Source organism: Suncus etruscus, chromosome 5, assembly GCF_024139225.1.
Source record: "Suncus etruscus isolate mSunEtr1 chromosome 5, mSunEtr1.pri.cur, whole genome shotgun sequence".
In the NCBI taxonomy this organism is placed as follows: Eukaryota; Metazoa; Chordata; class Mammalia; order Eulipotyphla; family Soricidae; genus Suncus; species Suncus etruscus.
In genome coordinates, this window is record NC_064852.1 from 23,911,539 (window position 1) to 23,930,409 (window position 18,871).

General features: G+C 39.5%; 1 protein-coding gene across 1 annotated transcript; it reads right to left on the bottom strand.

Moving 5' to 3' along the window:
- Positions 1 to 2,525: 2,525 nt before the first annotated feature.
- Positions 2,526 to 18,400, bottom strand: RSL24D1 (ribosomal L24 domain containing 1). The gene is made up of 6 exons (XM_049773731.1): positions 18,257 to 18,400; positions 10,372 to 10,485; positions 8,504 to 8,576; positions 6,215 to 6,278; positions 4,188 to 4,273; positions 2,526 to 3,292 (listed from the first exon to the last, which is right to left on the bottom strand). The coding sequence occupies exons 1-6, from the start codon at positions 18,335 to 18,337 to the stop codon at positions 3,219 to 3,221; spliced, it is 492 nt and encodes a 163-aa protein (XP_049629688.1). The 5' UTR covers positions 18,338 to 18,400; the 3' UTR covers positions 2,526 to 3,218.
- Positions 18,401 to 18,871: the final 471 nt, after the last annotated feature.

An 18,871-nucleotide genomic window follows, 5' to 3' on the forward strand; every position in this document is an offset into this window, starting at 1 on the left:
ATACTTGTGGTTTGAAACAATCTATTACCAATATTTGCAGTAAAACTACGGTCCTATTTCTATGTTGAAAAGTCCCATCGAAAGGGATGTGAAATCGGACTTAACTTGCTCAAAGTATTCTGAATAACTGAAACTTACTCTTGTTCCTGCATTGGTTGAAAAACTAAGGTCACTTGTTTGAGTGCCATAATCTCATTGAAATCAATGTGAAAATGCCTATGGCTAAAAAAGCCTTTTTATGTAGAATAAGCTAGTCCTTAACCACACTCCAATATAGGTGGTGTGAAACTTTAGTCTGCTACCTACTTTTGCAGTCAAGGATCATTTGTGTCTACGTTGAAACCATATTTGTGGTATAAAATTTAGTCTGCTACCAACTTTTACTGTCAAGTCATTGTTTCAGGAGTAACCCCTGACCTTCACAGAGTATAGGCCCTAAGACAAAAACCTACAATTGTTTGAAACTTTTATCTACTTTTCCAGTATGACTCTACGGTCACTTGTTACTATGCTATAAAGTCCCATTCATAAAAATGGGAAGATGTACTTGGCTTAAAATCCTTTTTTTCTCTTAGAGTGGGCTAGAACTTAGTCCCACTCTTACTATATGAAGTACTTGAAACTACACTTGTGGTGTTGAACAGTATTGTACCTACTTTTGCACTAATAATAGGGTCATTTGTTTTGGGGGTAAAGTCTCATTGAAAATAATGAAAGTTCTTTGCCCAAAATTTAGTTTCTCAGGACACACTCCTAGTATATGCATATATAGTACTGGAAACTACATCTTATGTTAAACTCAGTCTCCCCCCCCCCTCGCTGTAAAACTAGGGTCTCCTGTTTGTGTGCTGAAATTTCCCATTAAAACCTCTGGGAAAATGCACTGTGTTAAGAACATCATTTCCTCTAAGAAATAGCTAGTTAGGGGGCGGAGAGATGGGACAGCAATGGAGCATTTGCATTGCACCCAGTTGATTCAGGACTGATGGTGATTCGAATTCAGGCATCCCATGTGGTCCCCGTGCCTGCCAGAAGCTATTTCTGAGCACAGAACCAGAAAGAAATAGCAAGTGAGAGGTTAGCTGCAATTTTATTATAATTGAAAATACTCTTGTAGCATGTAAAATCACATCTTTTACCTGCATTCACAGTAAAACTAATTTGTTTCTATGCCCCCATATTCCATTAAAACCAGTGAGAAATTGTACTTTCTTTAAAAAATGACATTTTTCCTAGAATGAGTAGAAAATAGCGCTCTTATGTATTGTTTAAAACTATATTTGGTGAAACTCACTCATGTACCTGCCTTTCCTATAAAATTAAGGTCACTTGTTAATATGCTATGAAGTCTCTTTGAAACCAATGCAAAAACGCAATTTTCTAAAAATGCAGTTTTCCTTACAGAGTTGTAACATCTTAGCTGCACTTTCTTCAAAATACACTGTAGCTTGAATTTTGTTCTTGTACCTGATTTTTGCTGTAATACTAAGGTCTCTTGTTCAATGCCAAAAAAGTATCTTTTAACCAATGGGAAAATGCACTTTGTTAAAAAACAAAACAGGGGTGAGAAAAACAAAACAAAACAAAACATTTTCTTCTAGAAGAGCTTAAGAGTTTAGCAGCAAGTCTATTATTTATAGTATTTAAAAATAGTTATGGGAATGAGCTGGAGGCTGGATGGAAGTTTGTGGCCAGCAGGTGGAGCTATCTGATCTGTTGACTGATTGGTCTCAAGGCCTCCAGAGGATTTCAGAGAGCCTAGGAGCAAAGTGGATTCAGAGCAAGCAAAAAGGCCAGAGAAAAGACTTCCCCATTTACCCATCCCATGGTAGGCTGAGCTACCTGACTTGCCAGGAGGAACTCACACACTCTAGTCAGAGTCCACGCCAGCAAGGAAGATTCCCAAGGGAGCAAGCAGGAGGCAAGAGGGAGGAAATACAGGTGAAGCCATCTGATCTGTGAATAAAAAGCTTCCTGGCCCAGGCCTACTAATAAATAACACAGAGGGCAGGGAGGGCATTTTTGCCTTGCATGCAGTCAACGGGGGTTCAATCCCTCAGATGGTCTCCACACCTCCCAGGAGTGATTCCTGAGTACAGTCAGGAGTAACTCCTAAGCACAATAAAAAAAATCAATAATAGATGTAGAATTTAATATTTTTCTTTTAAATATTTTCAACCATACTAAGTGAGAAAGTCGTATCTTCCATGCAACCAGCCCATCACACCTTTGCTTACACTTTTAAATAATATGCATGTCCTAACTTTAGAAATGGTTTTATCTGGGGCCGGAGAGATAGCATAGCAGTAGGGCATTTGCCTTACACGCTGAAGAACATTGAAGGACAGTGGTTTGAATCCCAGCATCCCATATGGTCCCCCAAGCCTGCTAGGGGCGATTTCTCAGCGTGGAGCCCCTCAGCGCTGCCTAGTGTGACCCAAATGCCAAAAAAAAAAAAGAATGGTTTTATCTTATGTTCAAATATAAATGCTACCCACAAATTCAATTAAAAACACACACACACATTCAGATCTTTAAGAAAATGAAAGTTTTAAAGGCACGAGACCCCAGTTTCAAAATCACTGTGAAACTGGAAAAAGAGCTTGTCACCAGAAACAATCTCTAGTTAGAATATTATCAAAGTTGCACAGTGTAGTGCCAACTCAGGAACAGACTTTCAACTCTTAGCCAAACTACTTATCAGATCAATTAAATTAGGTCAAAATAGTTCAATAAAATTAGCCCTCAATATATGAGCCTATTTCAATTTCCTGAGTTCAAAAAGAAAATGAAAACAAAAAAATAAAAGATACTACACTTAAGTGTCACAGATTGTTAGTTCCTCATTATATTTCCCTTCTACAACATTAATAAAGGAAATATTTTATAGCAAAGAAAATTTTATTTATCGTTGAGCCATCAAGTTTTGTTAATAGTCATTGCTGCCAATACTATATCCAGATGACATGACCATTTTATTTCCTAAATGCACTTCTCTTTGCTCAAGACTTACATAGCTGTCAGTGAAAGTTTAACAATAAGAACCAATCTAGCACATACACTAACTTATACTTTGGTGATAGTAATGTAGATGGATCCTCAAACCCTCTGATTGGGGAGAACTTATGTAAGATAACAAAACAATAATTTAGAAGTTCTAAGTCTCCAAAGAAGATTTTCAATGTCTGAATAGAAATGGTTATAAGCAGTGGGATTTTTTAAGAAGTATCTTCCATGTCCACATCCTGTTGCAATTCCTGTAACATTTTTTCTTCCAGTTGCTTTCCTTTGCCTTAAAGAAAAAGACAAAATATGAAAAACTATCAATCAAATGTTACCACAAAAAATTTAAACGTTTTATAAAGAATCTTGAGCATTCTATAGTAACATTAGCAATTAATAAATTTAAGAAAAACAACTCAATATAGACAAGCCTGAAAAATAAGTCACACAGGGCCAGAGTAAATAGAATAGTGAGATAGTCAGTAGGGTCCCTCCCCTGTCTTAAACATTATTAATTTTCCTATATATGAATGGACATGAAAACTATTGTGCTGAGTGAAATAAGTCAGAGGAAGAGAGATAGACACAGAATAGTCACTCATCTGTGGGATTTAAGAAAAATAAAAGACAGTATTACCCAAAGACAAGAAAGGGCTGGAAGGGACTGGTCCACGAATATGAAGCTTACCACAATGAGTGGTCAGTGCGGTCAGAGAAATAATTACACTAACAGCTATCATGACAGTGGTAGTGAGAGAAATAGAATGCCTGTCTCGAATACAGACAGGAGGTAGAGGAAGAGAGAGATGGGGGCATAGGGGTGAGAAGGTTGCACTGATGAAGGGTGTGTTCTTTTTATGACAAAACTGTTTGCCATCATGGTATTTTCTTCCATATGAGGTCTGCACGAAAGGGAGCTGGTCCTAACTACCCAGTTGTCTAGTAGGAGAATGTTGTACACCTCAAACTTAATGTTCTAAACCAATGTTACCAAAACCAAATTTTGCTTAAAAACAAAGAAATCAAAAACTAACACAAATGTACTTTGAGAAAGCATTTAAATAAATAAAACAAAACTATTCACACTTAAAATTTTGGCCTACTAAATTACATAAACCACAAAATTCCAGCTTTTTCATCTTCCTACTTAAAGAAGATGGATTTCTACGCAATATAACCCTCACCTGCAACAGGGGCATGGATAAGATGGATATTTTGCTTTACTTCTTTGATGTCCTCCACTTTCTGTAGTTCTTTATTTTTCTTCAACCTACAGTAAATCACATAAAGCCAAAATCTGTTACTAGAAATTCTTTAAAAGACATTAGTTAAAAAAAAAAAGACATTAGTTCAAAATCTATAAATCTACTTTAAGCTCTTATGATGTAGTCACATGATTATAATAACAACCAATTGTTTTCTAGTTCTAATCATTACCTTAAATAGTATTCCTACACAATTCCTATAGTATTATTAACTTCTTTCATGGTACTAGTGCCTTCTTGGGAATTAAAGACAATTCAGTATATATTCAAATGAAGGAGATGTGACTGAATCTAATGATTAACAAATTCCAGAGATTCATATCCATTATACATACACAGTATGAATTCAACTGCCTACATCTTTGGCCCTCAAAGAACAGTCTGCTATCTAGTGTTTTTAGAAATCATTAGTAAAAGAATGAACTGTCAAAATTACATAGGAACCATCCTGGAGGCACTTAGAACACACACAAAAAAATAACAAAATTCAAAGTCTGAGTATCTAAAACTTAATGAATATAGATATAGATATAAATACACAAATACATATAATAGATACAAATACATATAATAGATATAAATACATTCTGAAATTGGGAGAAAGTCTTCTTACATGGCAAAGTCAAGTAAATAAAATAGCAAAAATAAAAAAAATCATAATTATTGAGTTTAAATCACTAGTTGCTAATATATCCAGGCGAAAATTATAAAAGTTGGGAGCCAGAGAGACAGTACAGTGAATAGGGCATTTGCCTTGCACTCAGCTGACCCAGGTTCGATCCCTAGCATCCCACAATGGTTCCACAAGCACCACCAGAAGAAGTTCCTCAGTGCAGAGCCAGGAGTAACCTCCCCAAAAAACTATGAGAGTTAAAAGCAGTAGACACCAAGATGAGGTATCTTCCCCAAGTTGAAATTGGCAGATGCTGTGCTAACTACATAATATCAGCGCCTCCTGAGAAGATGCATAAGAAGAAACCATCACTTCTATGTTACTTGAATTAAAGGACCTAACCTGAATGTAATTATGAGGAAATTGTAAGATAAAGCCAACCTGAGAACTTTCTATAAAAAAAAAATTGCCACATATTTTCACAATGGTTGTGTCTTTTAAGACAAAGATGAGAAATTACAGATTAGAAATCTTGAACCTTCAAAAAAAAAAGTTTGAACAGGGTAGGTGTGACTCAGTAGAACGTTTGCTCCTAAGTGTGAAGTCTTGGATTCAATATCTAGCACTGCTTATTTCCCAAATATCACCAGTATTACACACACATGCACACACACTGCTTCAATGGATGGACTAGATAGGACAACTAAATGCATTGCAAACCCCAAGATTTTCTGTGAAGACCTAATCAGAACAACGACTAAACTGTGTATTATATTGTTGTAAAGATAAATGTTTTTTTTCAAATGTCTTTCTATGGAACCAAAATGATAGCATAGCAGGTAGGGAGTTTGCCTTGCACACAGCCGACTAGGTTAAATCCCCAGCATCTAATATGGTCCCCCAAGCCTGTAAGGAGAGATTTCTGAGCGCTGAGCCAGGAGTAACTCCTTAGCATGGCTTGGTATGGCCCTAAAACCAAAATAAATAAATAAAATAAAATGTTGTTCTATATAAATACATATATAAAATATATAAATACATAAATAAAATGTTGCAAGTGTTAAAGATTATAGTACAAGCTTGAGAGATAGTACAGTGGGAAGTGTCTGCCTTGGACAAGGCTGACTCAGGTTTGATCCCCAGCACCGTATAGGGTCCCCCAAACCTATAGGCAGATCCCTGAAAACAGAGAGAGGAGTCCAACTGGGTGTGACTCAGAAAACAGAAACAAAAATGTTTGTACAATTTATTGCCTATTAATCTAAGCATTATTCTACACAGAATATTAACTATTAAATGTGAAAGAAGCAATAAAATTAGAAGAAAAGCTCACCTGTTCATTATAAATTTAGCTTGCCGTTTCTGCTTGATCTCTTCTACTCTCTTCATTGCATCAACTACAAAATAATTCAGAAAGATTAGCATATTTAAGTGTATTTAGCACTTCTTTTTCTTATATAGAAATAAACTAAATGAAACATCTCATTACAAAAGGAAGCCCAACTAAAAGAAGTGAAGAAGGTGTATATACTCTTGGCTGACACTTGCATGACTATTACTTCCCAGGTGTTATTTTATTATTTGCAAAGTACTCATTAGTACTCACTTAGTTTTCCTTCTAATTTAAACAAGTCCAGGAACTTTTTAAAATGTTACTTTACAAGAGTCTCACTTAGTAAAATGGCAACAAATCTCAATCCTGTCATCTCCATAATAAGAGAACAGCTTTGTAGCCAAAGAACACTTTTTCTTCAAGTGCCTAAGACTTGAGAATGGTGGAATGAGCCAGTCAGGTTCTCAACTACTGAAACCCAACTTTTTAAAGAAGGGCTTTAAGTAAAGGGAATTGAATCCAACTACATTCTAGAATTTGTCAGTGCTATCCAACATAAGTCAAATCACAAGATCATTTTAAATTTTCAAATATTTTTCCCTTTATCTTCTCTAAAAACGTACAAACCAAAAGACCAAACTTTAATAATACATTTGGTTTGGCTCAACATAACAAAATAACTGTTGTTTCAACATGTAATCAATAAAAATATCATTACTGAGATGTTTGTTTTCATCTGAAGTCTTCAATATCCAGCATGTGTTTCACATTTATATCTCAATCCAAATTAGTGAGATTTCAAGAGCTTGAGTCCAGCGAAATGGTTACTTTATTAGATGGCACTGTAGCCAAACCAGCTGCTTAAAAGTGTATTCTGTGATACTGACAGCAGTCCAAATTTACCCCTCCATACTTCAGAATATCTTCCTTTGATACACTTATTCTTTAGAAAGGTGTAAGACCACTACATAGTAAGCTAGACACAGAGGGGACCACTTATTCTAGGAGCCCCGGGGGTGAGGGAAGAGGATATGGGAGGTAGGACGGGAACGGAGGTGGAGGGAGGACAATTCGGTGATGGGAATTCCCCTGATTTTATGTTAATATGTACCTAAAATATTATTGTCAATGATAGGTAAGACACTATGATTAAAATAAAAATTATATTAAAAAAAAAGAAAGGATAATACACTGACTTTACAGGGAGAAACTTGACAGATTCTAGCTTAACCAAAGATCAAGCTCACACTGACAGCAGGACTGAGAGTCAGCAGGAGCATCCTGCCATAACTCAGCAACACCTTCAAATAGTTCCTACATGCTCGCCTTACTTAGATCCAATCAAGTTTTCATCAAACAAAAACCAAATAAGGAATTTTATGCAAACACCTGGCCTGTATATTTCAAAAACTGCTGTTATCCTGAAACCTAAAAACTCACTCAGAAACTGTTCCAAAATAAAAGAGTAAAGAGACGTGATGACATAGAGTATTCTTACTTTTACAATAAAGGATAATACTAGGATCACTGCCATCTAAACAGGTTGCAGGTGACAATATTACCTCAATGTTAATTTTTCATCTTTATTTTTTCTTTTTTTTTTTTTTTGGTTTTTGGGCCACACCCGGCGATGCTCAGGGGTTACTCCTGGCTGTCTGCTCAGAAATAGCTCCTGGCAGGCACGGGGGACCATATGGGACACCGGGATTCGAACCACCTTTGGTCCTGGATTGGCTGCTTGCAAGGCAAATGCCGCTGTGCTATCTCTCCGGGCCCTCATCTTTATTTTTTCTAATGTTACATGTTTTAGTATCTCTCTTAATAGCTCAAACATTTCAAATACTAAATTGAATAATAACATTATTTTATATGGACATTATAAAGGATTGGAGCAAGCTATCAAAAAATTTAACTTTGGGGCCAAAGCGGTGGCGCAAGCAGTAGAGCATTTGCCTTGCAAGCACTGACCTAGGACGGACTGCAGTTTGATCCCCTGCGTCCCAGATGGTCCCCCAAGCCAGGAGCGATTTCTGCCTGCATAGCCAGAAATCGGTGATAGTCACCGATGTGGCCCCCAAACCAAAATAAATAAATACATAAATAAAAATTAACTTAATTTAAATTAATTAGTAAATTAATTTAAATTATAAATAAGTCTAAAAGGATAAAAGTAACTGATGACATAAAAGGAGATGAAATCTTAATTTTTAAAGAATAAACTGATATTAACTTTATAATAACATCCCACACATTCATCTCACAAAATCCTGCAATTTTCTTATAACTTACTAGTTTTATTCCATAGCTCTCGCTGGTACTTAATAGGTTCGTTTCTTCGTTTTTCAAATTCAAATGAATTATCCTAAAAAAAAAAAAAAAAAAAGGAAAAAGGAAAATATGGCTTTAAGAGAAAGCAATTATTAAAACTTTTTTTTACCTATTCCACAGTTCTAAGTATTTCACAAACATATTTGTCAGAGCTTAAAGGTATGACATTCATGTAACTCAAAAAATGGGGCCAGAGTGGTGGCACAAGCTGTAACGCATTTGCCTTGCACACGCTGACCTAGGACAGACCACAGTTCAATCCCCCAGCATCTCAGATGGTCCCCCAAACCAGGAGTAATTTCTGAGCACATAGCCAGGAGTAACCCTGAGCGTCACCAGGTGTGGCCCCAAAACCAAAAAATTAATAATAATAAAATAATGTACCACTCTTCATGACATAAGCTCCACTTATATTTTATAGGTCACCTCTAACTCAGTTCATACTTTGACAATGTAAATTTTCTTAAACTATGAAAAACATCTTTTTGAAAGTTGCAGGCTGGCTGGAAAACCAACCATGGTAGGTATTTGTTTTCAAATCTAACTTAGATGTATAAAGCAGTACCAACTCTGTACCAAGAAATTCCATTCATAAGCACACATCTGTGTTCAGATCACAAGTGCCTCAACAAGAACAAAGTTCAAGAAATGGCTATTAGCCATGACTGTGCCCAGTATTTGCCATTCACACACCTGCCACTACTAGCACTGAAGGCACAAATTCTTCTCACCCAATACTAGAAATTAACTTAGTGACAATTAGGATTTGACCTTGCGTCTTGCTGAAGAGTAATTCCCCAGTCATTAAAAACTACTGATGTTCAAGAAATCTGCAGTTTCATGGTAAATGGTTGGTTACTGATCTTTAGCAATCTCCTGGACTGGGAAGGCAAGACCATTTAAGATTTTCTCCCTGAAGAACAGGACCTATGTACAGCACATGTCTGACATGTAAGGACCTCAATTCTATCACAAATACCATCCCCAAAATATGAAAGACTGTAATGAATAAATAACAATGTTTGTTCCTCAAAGGTGATCTGTCCAATACTTTTACACCTCCTTCTATTAGAGTCAAAGGAGGACCAGTTTCACTAGATTTTTATGCCAATTCAGCAGCACTCTGATGGGACTCCTCCTCATAAAATTTCCCCAGCCTGACTCCCACTATTTCTCATCACAACAACGCTATTACTTATCAACAAATTCCTCTGCTTTTCAGACACTTAAGTCCTGCTGAGGAACCACAAAAGCTGATAAATGCATTTTATTAAACAAATCTCATTGGAGTCCTCAGGATGTCAGGCATTCTTTTAATTAATCATTTAGCTTCCTCTGAGAATCCCCAAGCAGCAATTTTCAACTTCACCCTCCACCATCAATTTAACTGATCTTCTCTTGTGTGTGAGATGAAACTTTTGAAAATAAGAAAAATCAAGTTCTACCAACTGGATTAGGGCTGTTCTTTATAAGAATCTGGGTAGGGGCCAGAGCGATAGCATAGCAGTAGGGCATTTGCCTTGCACATGGCCAACACAGGACAGACCCCAGTTCGATTCCCAGCATCCCATGCCAGGAGCGAATTCTAAGTGCAGAGCCAGGAGTAACACCTGAATGCCACTGGGTATGACCCAAAAACCAAAACCAAAAAAGAAAAAAAGAATTTGGGTAATCCTGTGAGAATGAGATTATTGCTTCACCCGATGCAAACAACACTTCTCTTATAGAAATTCTCAGTAGTTTTATTGAGTCACTTTTCTCCAAGCCTCTCCTTTACAAATTCACATTTCAAACACTGTAAAACCACAGTAACAGCTAACAGTACTCACCACTGTAAGCTCTTTACCAGCTGCTTTCCGGAAGGCTTTCGTCCACCTTACTTTGCGAGGATTGCGCTTTTTCTTAAAGTTTTTATGACACTTGGATTTACAGAATCTGAACACCTACAAGAAAAGGACTTAGACGTTTATATGGGTTCCATCCTGACGTATCTCCCCTCCCCTCCCCTCCCCTCCCATTCCCTTCCCTGTATCACTGCTATTACATATCAGGCTGTAGCACACACACTGACTCACAGTGACAGCAAGGGCCACACATCAAGTTGCAATATCAACTCACATGTGCTCACTGAGGGTGTACTCTGAGATCAGGCAAACGGTGGGACTCTCAGGGTGGTGGGGGGTCAGGGGGAGGTCACTGCAGTATTCACAGGAGCTCACCAGCAATCATACATCCTGGCCACAGGGCTATCCATCTTTCTAATGAAAAATCTCCATTTTGTGGTGCTTACACTAGCTGACTCAGAGCAGTTGGAACTCACTTGTCACTGGAGAGCACCAATAGCAGAGCTGTCTGGATCCTGCTCATGCCAGGGATTTTAACTTGCTCTTACAAGGTAGGCAGACACTCGAGTGTCCTTCCACTATTGCTCTGGGGCCACCCCAAAATGTTCCATTTAAAAATGTTAAGTCAGGAGCCAGGTATTGCCTTGCACATTGCCAAGGAAAAAAATTCAATTTTTAGCACAATATATGGCCTCCTGAGCAGTGAACCCTGAGAACAGAACTAGGAGTAAGGGCCCGGAGAGATAGCACAGCGGTGTTTGCCTTGCAAGCAGCCGATCCAGGACCAAAGGTGGTTGGTTCGAATCCCGGTGTCCCATATGGTCCCCAGTGCCTGCCAGGAGCTATTTCTGAGCAGATAGCCAGGAGTAACTCCTGAGCACCGCAGGGTGTGGCCCAAAACACCCCACCCCCCAAAAAAAAGAATTAGGAATAAGCCCAATCACCGCCACAAAACTTGGCACAAAAATTAAAAATATAAAAGAGTGAAGACAATATTCAAAAATTTTTCTACTAGATGGTTATCACTGCCAGACAAAAATACATTATAATATCTGAGAACTACTGCTGAGTTGCAGTTACAGTTCCTTCTGCTTTCTCATAACTTTATTAAGAAGTATGACACACATCAAAAAGAAATTGCAAAAAACACATTAAACAGAAATTGAAAACTTCTTTGACATTATAACTAAAGCCCAAGTCCCCCTTTCCCAAATGGTTAATAAAATAAATAAATCACCAACTAAAATGGTTTTCATTTCATGTACATTTTGTACTAAGGGAAACCTAAAGCAGACCACTAGTTATAGCCACTAAGGCAGTTTTCTCAGAAATGGTCACTGAAGAGTTCCATCTAATCTAGTCCCATACACACACCTCCTGAAAGCTGCTCTCCAGAGACCCAAAGTCTATATTCCTGAGTTAATTTCAAAGCAGCTCCAGAATGTGAGAACTATTACAGTATCCTAGAATAATCAATTACTGGAAATTTTTATTTGAATGTCTTCATCTCAAAGTACTATTACCTTAGCTATAAGCCTATGAGGTAAATCCCCTTTATAGTTAATAAGGTTTGAACCTATCAATTCCAAACACAGCCAAAAGAAGTTACAGAGAAGCTTGCTTGGCCTCCATAAATGACACCAATTATGGCAAAGCACAATGAAAGGTCTCAAGGGGTTAGGGTTATAGAAAGGAGGAGTCACTAAAATGTTAACGCTTCTGAGTTACATGAGACCCCACTACATGAAAAACATGTAGGTTAGCAATATGAAAAATTTCACTCTACAAGCATAACTGCTGCTCAGAAAAAGATACAAATCAGACAAGCTATTACAATCATCATGTATAAACTAATTTGGAAACACAAAAGTGGTGAAATCTATGGCGGGGTCAGGTGGATGAACATATGCAAAAGCAATGCTCCACAGGTTCATTTCTCTATTAATCTAGTCCTCTAACATCCTCCTCAGGCTTCAACATGCAAAACAATATTCACCTATTATCTCTCAGCAGATCTAATGAAGCATTTATTAAAGTGTGCGTTTTTCTTCTCTATACAGTATATACATGAACACAAAATAGCACTAATTATACTTTTAAAAAGCAGTAGAAGAGGGGCCGAAGAGGTAAGGTCGATGGAGGTAAGGTAGTTTGCCTTGCATGCAGAAGGATGGTAGTTCGAATCCAGCATCCCATATGGTCCCCTGAGCCTGCCAGGAGCGACTTCTGAGCGTAGAGCTAGGAGTAACCCCTGAGCACTGCCAGGTTTGACCCAAAAACCAAACCAAACCAAAACAAAACAAAAAAAAGGACAGTAGAGGGGGCCAGAGCAATAGTGCAAAAGTTAAGGTACTTTCCTCAAAATAGAACCACAGTGGCACTGCATATAGTCCCTTCAAAGACAAGAAGTGAAATCTGAATGCTAAACCAGGAGTAAGGACTGAGCACAGACAGGTGTAGACCCTAAGATACTCCCCTACTTCCCACCCCCCCCACCCCCTTCCCACACACAAAGCAATAAACGGTGGGTCTTTTATAAAAGAAAATGAAACCTCAGAATATCAGGGCAGAAAGACCCAAAAAGAACTATAAAATGCAAAGAATGAACTTCAGCACAGGTAAAGGCCTTGTCCAGTATTGTAAACTTCCTAATGAGAGCAAGAGAGCCAAGAGATGAAGAGTTGGAAGGGGAGAGGGAAAGAGGGCAGGAGAGGGAGAGGGGGAAAGGAAGAGGGAGAGAGGGGGAGAGAGAGAGGGAGGGAGGGAGGAAGGTAGAGAGAGGGAGGGAGGGAGGGAGGAAGGTAGAGAGAGAGAGAGAGAGAGAGAGAGAGAGAGAGAGAGAGAGAGAGAGAGAGAGAGAGAGAGAGAGAGAGAGAGAGAGAGAGAGAGAGAGAGAGAGAGAACAGCCCCATCTGTGTAAAAGAACAAACTTAACACATAGAGAAGCCACACATGACTGTGGCCTCCTGAGTTGGCTGCTGAAGGCCACAAAAACTCCCCTGCAACCTTCCTAGCAGTGGAGAAGACTGACAGTGACTTAGGAAAAAAAAGCACCTTGAGACTACAAAAGGAACCATGGTAAAGCAGTGTAAAAACCCACCAGGTATGGGTGAATAATGCAATCCTGCAGACCAATTGGTAGTAATCCCCTATATAACTTATCTGAGATGGAGTTCAGAATGTAAAAGTTTAGGATGTTCAATGGATAGGGGGCCACTGATAGCACAGCGATAGGGCATTTGCCTTGCATGTGGCAGACGGGACGGACCCAGGTTTGATTACCAGCATCCCATATGGTCTCCTGAGCCTGCCAGGAGTGATTTCTGAACACAGAGCCAGGAGTAACCCTTGAGCGTTGCCGATGTGGCCCAAACCCTCCCCCCAAAAAATATTGAAAAAGGACCAACAAAATGAGCAAAAGCAGGCAGAAAGAAGGAAATAATAAAACTTAGAGCAGAAATGAACTAGAATCCCAAAATACAATCCAAAAGATAATTAAATCAAGAGTTGATTATTTAACAAAGTAAACAAGATCAATTAACCACTAGCAAGACTCACAAAGAGATAAAGAATCTTAATAAATCAAATCAGAAAGGAAAAGGGAGAAATTACAAGGACACCATAGAAATCCAAAGTATCATCAGAGATTACTTTGAGAACTTCTATGTTCAAAATGAGAACCTGAAAGAAATGAATAAATTCTGGGACTCCTATCATCTCCCAAGACTGAACCAAGATGAGCTGGAATATCTGAAGAGACTTGTCACTATTGAGGAAATTGTAATGGTAATCAAGTCTTCCCAAAAACAAAATCCAGGTCTAGATGGAGACACCAGTGACACCAGTGAATTCTTTCAATTTAAGGAGGATTTTACTGACAATGCTTTTCAGGCTCTTCCAGGAATATGAAGAAACAGAAACACTCCCAAATACTTTCTATGAAGTAAACATCACCGTGATACTGAAAGGCGACAGATACACCACAGAAAGATATCCTTGATGAAGACACATGCAAAGATCCTCAACAAATAGTAACGAAGAGGGCCGGAGAGATAGCATGGAGGTAAGGCGTTTGCCTTTCATGCAGGAGGTCATCAGTTCGAATCCCGGCGTCCCATATGGTCCCCCGTGCCTGCCAGGAGCAATTTCTGAGCCTGGAGCCAGGAATAACCCCTGAGCACTGCCGGGTGTGACCCAAAAACCACACACACACACACAAAAAATAGTAACGAAGAGAATCCAACAATGCATCCAAAAGATCATACACCATGACCAGGTAGGAGTCATTCCAAGGATGCAAGGATGATTTTAATGTGCCACAAGTCAATTATATAATATACTATGTCCCAAAAACATCATGATCATACCAATAGATGCAAAGAAACCATTTAACAAGATACAGAACCCATTCATGGTAAAACCTCTAATAAAATGGTAATCAAAGGAACTGTTCTCAAGCTAGTCAAATCCATTTACCACAACCCACAGCAAAGATCATACTCAAAGGGGAAAAAAACCAAAACTCCTCCCTCTAAGATCTGGCATAAGAGAAGGTTGCCCACCATCACAATTTCTATTCAATATAGTACTGGATGTACTTCCCATAGCAATTATGTAAGAAAAAGATATTAAGGGGATACAGATAGGAAAGGAAAATATCAACTCTCAAGGATATAACAGGTACAAAAAGAGGAAGTCAAGCTCTCTTAGAGGATGGGGAAAGGCAGGAGGGAAACTGGGGTAAATGGTGGTGGGAAATGTACACTGGTGAAGGAATGGGTGTTGAGCAAACTCAAACATGAACAACTTTGTAACATATCTCATGGTTATTTTATTTAAAAAATATAAAAGAAAAAATAAAAAGGAAAAAAATAAAAAATAAATCGAGGCAGAGCAGTGGCGCAAGTGGTAGGGTGTTTGCCTTGCATGCACTAACCTAGGAAGGATAGCAGTTCAATCCCCTGGTGTCCCATATTGTCCCCCAAGCCAGGATCGATTTCTGAGTGCTTAGCCAGGAGTAACCCCTGAGCGTCACCAGATGTGGCCCAGAAACCAAAAAATAAAAAATAAAAAAATAAAAAATAAAAAATAAAATTCTTCAGCCAGATAAATGCCTACATAGATTTTTTGTTGTTTTGGTTTTTGGGTCACACCGGACAGTGCTCAGGATTACTCCTGGCTGTGCTCAGAAATCGTTCCTGCAGGCACAGGGGATCATATGGATGCTAGGATTTGAACCACTGTCCATCCTGGATGGCTGCTTGCAAAGCAAATGCCCTACTGCTGTGCTATCTCTCCGGCCCTGTTAGAAACTTATACCTGGAGAAATAGAGTATCATGCTGTGTGAAAAAAATCAGACGGAAAGGGACAGAATGATCACTCATCTGCAGGCAAAAAATACAAACAGAAGGGCTGGAGAGATGGTGCGGAGCAGTAAGGTGTCTGTCTTTCTGGCGTTAGCCTGGGATGGACTGTGGTTCGGTCCCCCAGCATCCCATATGGTCCCCCAAGCCAGGAACAATTTCTAAGCACATAGCCAGGAGTAACCCCTGAGTATCACCGGGTGTGGCTCCAAACACTTAAAAAAAATTAAAAATTAAAAAATACAAACAGAAAAAGAAAACATTGTATGAGAATAATGCCCAAAGACAATAGAAACAATGGATGGTATGTGCGGTGAAGGCAGAAAAAGATACTATGAATAATGGTTGAAAATGATCACTCTGAACATGAACTGGGAATGAAAGAAGTAGAGTAATAAGTATGATGCCCCTTCGGTAACAGTATAGGATAAGATGATAGAAGAGAATCAGATGGTTGAAAGGTTAGGTTCTCATTCAATCTGGATGTTAAGGTTTTGCAAATGGCTTCTTTACCCGGAGTCTGTGATCTTTGTTGGATGTGCTGTGGGCCAGCTGGGTGTTGAAGTCAGAATTCAGAGCAAATGAGAACTCTTGTGTGTTCATTTGACTGACACTATGGAAGTGAAGGTGGATGAAGAATGAAACAAACACAATGCTGAATGAACTGAGGCCCATTTTACATGGGGAAGACTAGTGGATCCAGAAAATAATTGATTGGGGAAATAAGTAGATTCTAAGGCACTACTGGCAGACTTCTTTGTGTGTGTGTGTGTGTGTGTGTGTGTGTGTGTGTGTGTGTGTGTGTGTGTGTGTGTGTGTGTGTGTGTGTGTGGTGCATGTAAGAAATACAAATTATGTTTCTAACAATTTCTGCAAAAGAATTCCTTATATTTTAATCTGTTTTTTAATTCATTGCCTCTGATTTTTCTAGATTGTTTTGTTAAAAGAATCACCTTAAAAACTTTCATGTCTTTTAGCTTATTATTATTTATTATTTTGCTGTTATTTAGCTACTGAGCTTCATCCATTCTGTCTATAAAGTATGTCTTTGCTTGTTTTCTTCCTTGTCTTAATTCTCTTGCACTTGTCATTAAAAAAAAAAAAAGAATTTATGTTGATGAGATGCAGGGTTCTATGTGTGAAACTAGATGTTTCTGGTTTGTATTTGTTCTTTTATAGTTTATTTTTATTTAGTTTTTCTGTTTGTTTGGGTCACACCCGGAGGCGCTCAGGGGTTACTCCTGGCTCTGCGCTCAGAAGTGGCTCTTGGCAAGCTCGGGGGACCATATGGGATGCCCCTTTCGGTGTTGAGCACGTGCAAGGCACGAAGGCTTTCACTCCGGACCTATTTATTTTAATAAATCATGTTGAGAGTTAAAAAGTTATCATTTAGAGTTAAAAAGTTGTTGATAGTTGAGTTTCAGTCATACAGTATTCCAGCACCCATTCCTTCACCAGTGTTCATTTTCCAACAGAACATTTTCCCAGTTACCCTCCAGTTCACTAACCCCCACAACCCAACCTGCTTGCCTATATGGTAGACACTTTTCTTCTCTCTCTCCCTCGATTTTTTCTTTTTATTTTCCCTTTAGGCATGTGACTTGCAATACTATTCCCAAGAGTAGGTATTTACAAAATCTCCCATTCTCTTTCAAGTTCCCAAGCATTGCATTGCCTGATCCCTGACTTCAGGTGAGAGCTCTTTACACCTAATTTAATGATGCCAGTTAAAGAGATAAGACAGTGAAGCTGGCATAACAAAATCACTTGCCAAATATAGAAATTCCTAGATCCTCTTCTCGAAGATCCCAAGAGGTTTGGTGGGAATCAGGTCCGTGTTTATCTTTGACAGGTTTGGAAGCAAATACCATTATTACGGGGAAACAGAACTTTTTTGTTGAAAGATTCAGAGAAAGGAGCTGCATTCGGTGAATTGTGAGAAAAGCAAACCCAAACCAAGTGCCCTTTCAGAAAAAAAAAATTAAAAATGCCTTTCCCAAAATTGTGTTCATCGTCCCACAAGTGCAGCAAGCAAATCTGACGTTTGCATCCACAGCCCTAACCCCAGCAAAGGCTCCATCATCACCAGCTCTAATCGATTCCCTTCATCCTCACTCCTGACCAGCCCAAACTCAAGACCCAGGCCCAAAGTCACCTCCCCTCCCCTTGCTCACCCCAAATTCCCCTAACCCGATAACCCCCCAAAATCTCAACCCACCCTTCTCCCCTTCCTAAAAGCAACGTTGCTTTGCACCTTCAACTCTACAGAAGGCCCCAAGTCGTCTTTGTGGGCATGGACACGGCTAAACTCAGAGACGACTAGGAGTTTACCACGAATCCCTGGTTCAAGAACCTGGTCCGGGCACAGGAATGAAAGAGTGAATGGCCACGGGGCCCAAACCGACCAACCAATCAGCCAACCGAAAGTGAACGTTGGGCCTTGTTGGTCCTGAGCCCCCTCCCCCGGGTCTCGTGGATGCTCCCCACGCGAGACCGCGGGCCTCACCTTGCAATCGTTCCGGACAAACATCATGCCGTGGCCGGGATAAATGGGTCCGGAACAGAAATAACATTTTTCGATCCTCATCTTGCACCCGCGTGGGACCGGGACTGCCCGGCGCCAGGCCGGACGCAAGCGTTTGACGGAAGTTTTTCGTCGCCGGAGGTGACCCCGTATTGACCCGGAAGTAGTTGGTGTTATCGGCCATTTTGTGGCTCCACCTCTCGGGTAAAGGGTCGCGGGTGATGGCGCCTCCCCGTGGCAACGCTCGCGAGAAAAAAAAAAAAAGCGACGAGTCTTCGCGCAGGCGCAGAACTGCAAGGTCCTGGGGCCGGAGAGATAGCATAGAGGTAACGCGTTTGCCTTGCATGCTGAAGGACGGTGGTTCGAATCCCGGCATCCCATATGGACCCCCCGAGCCTGCCAGGAGCTATTTCTAGGCGTAGAGCCAGGAGGAACCCCGGAGCGCTGCAGGGTGTGGCCCAAAAGCCAAAAGAAAAACAGAAAAATGAATGATTCATTCTGGAAACTAGCATTGAATGAAGTTTACTTTGCTGAGACAGTGTCTTGAGAATTTCTTTTTTGTTATTGTTTTGTTTTGTTTTGGTTTTGTTTTGGGGG

Bases quoted from the DNA above. Each gene is read 5' to 3' on its own strand.
- RSL24D1 (XM_049773731.1), bottom strand. From the start codon at position 18,337: ATGAGGATCGAAAAATGTTATTTCTGTTCCGGACCCATTTATCCCGGC. The intron at 8,577-10,371 runs GTGAGTACTGTT...TTTTTTTTTTAG, and splicing joins CTGGTAAAGAGCTTACAGTG to GATAATTCATTTGAATTTGA. The intron at 6,279-8,503 runs GTAAGTTATAAG...ATTATTTTGTAG, and splicing joins AGAGCTATGGAATAAAACTA to TTGATGCAATGAAGAGAGTA.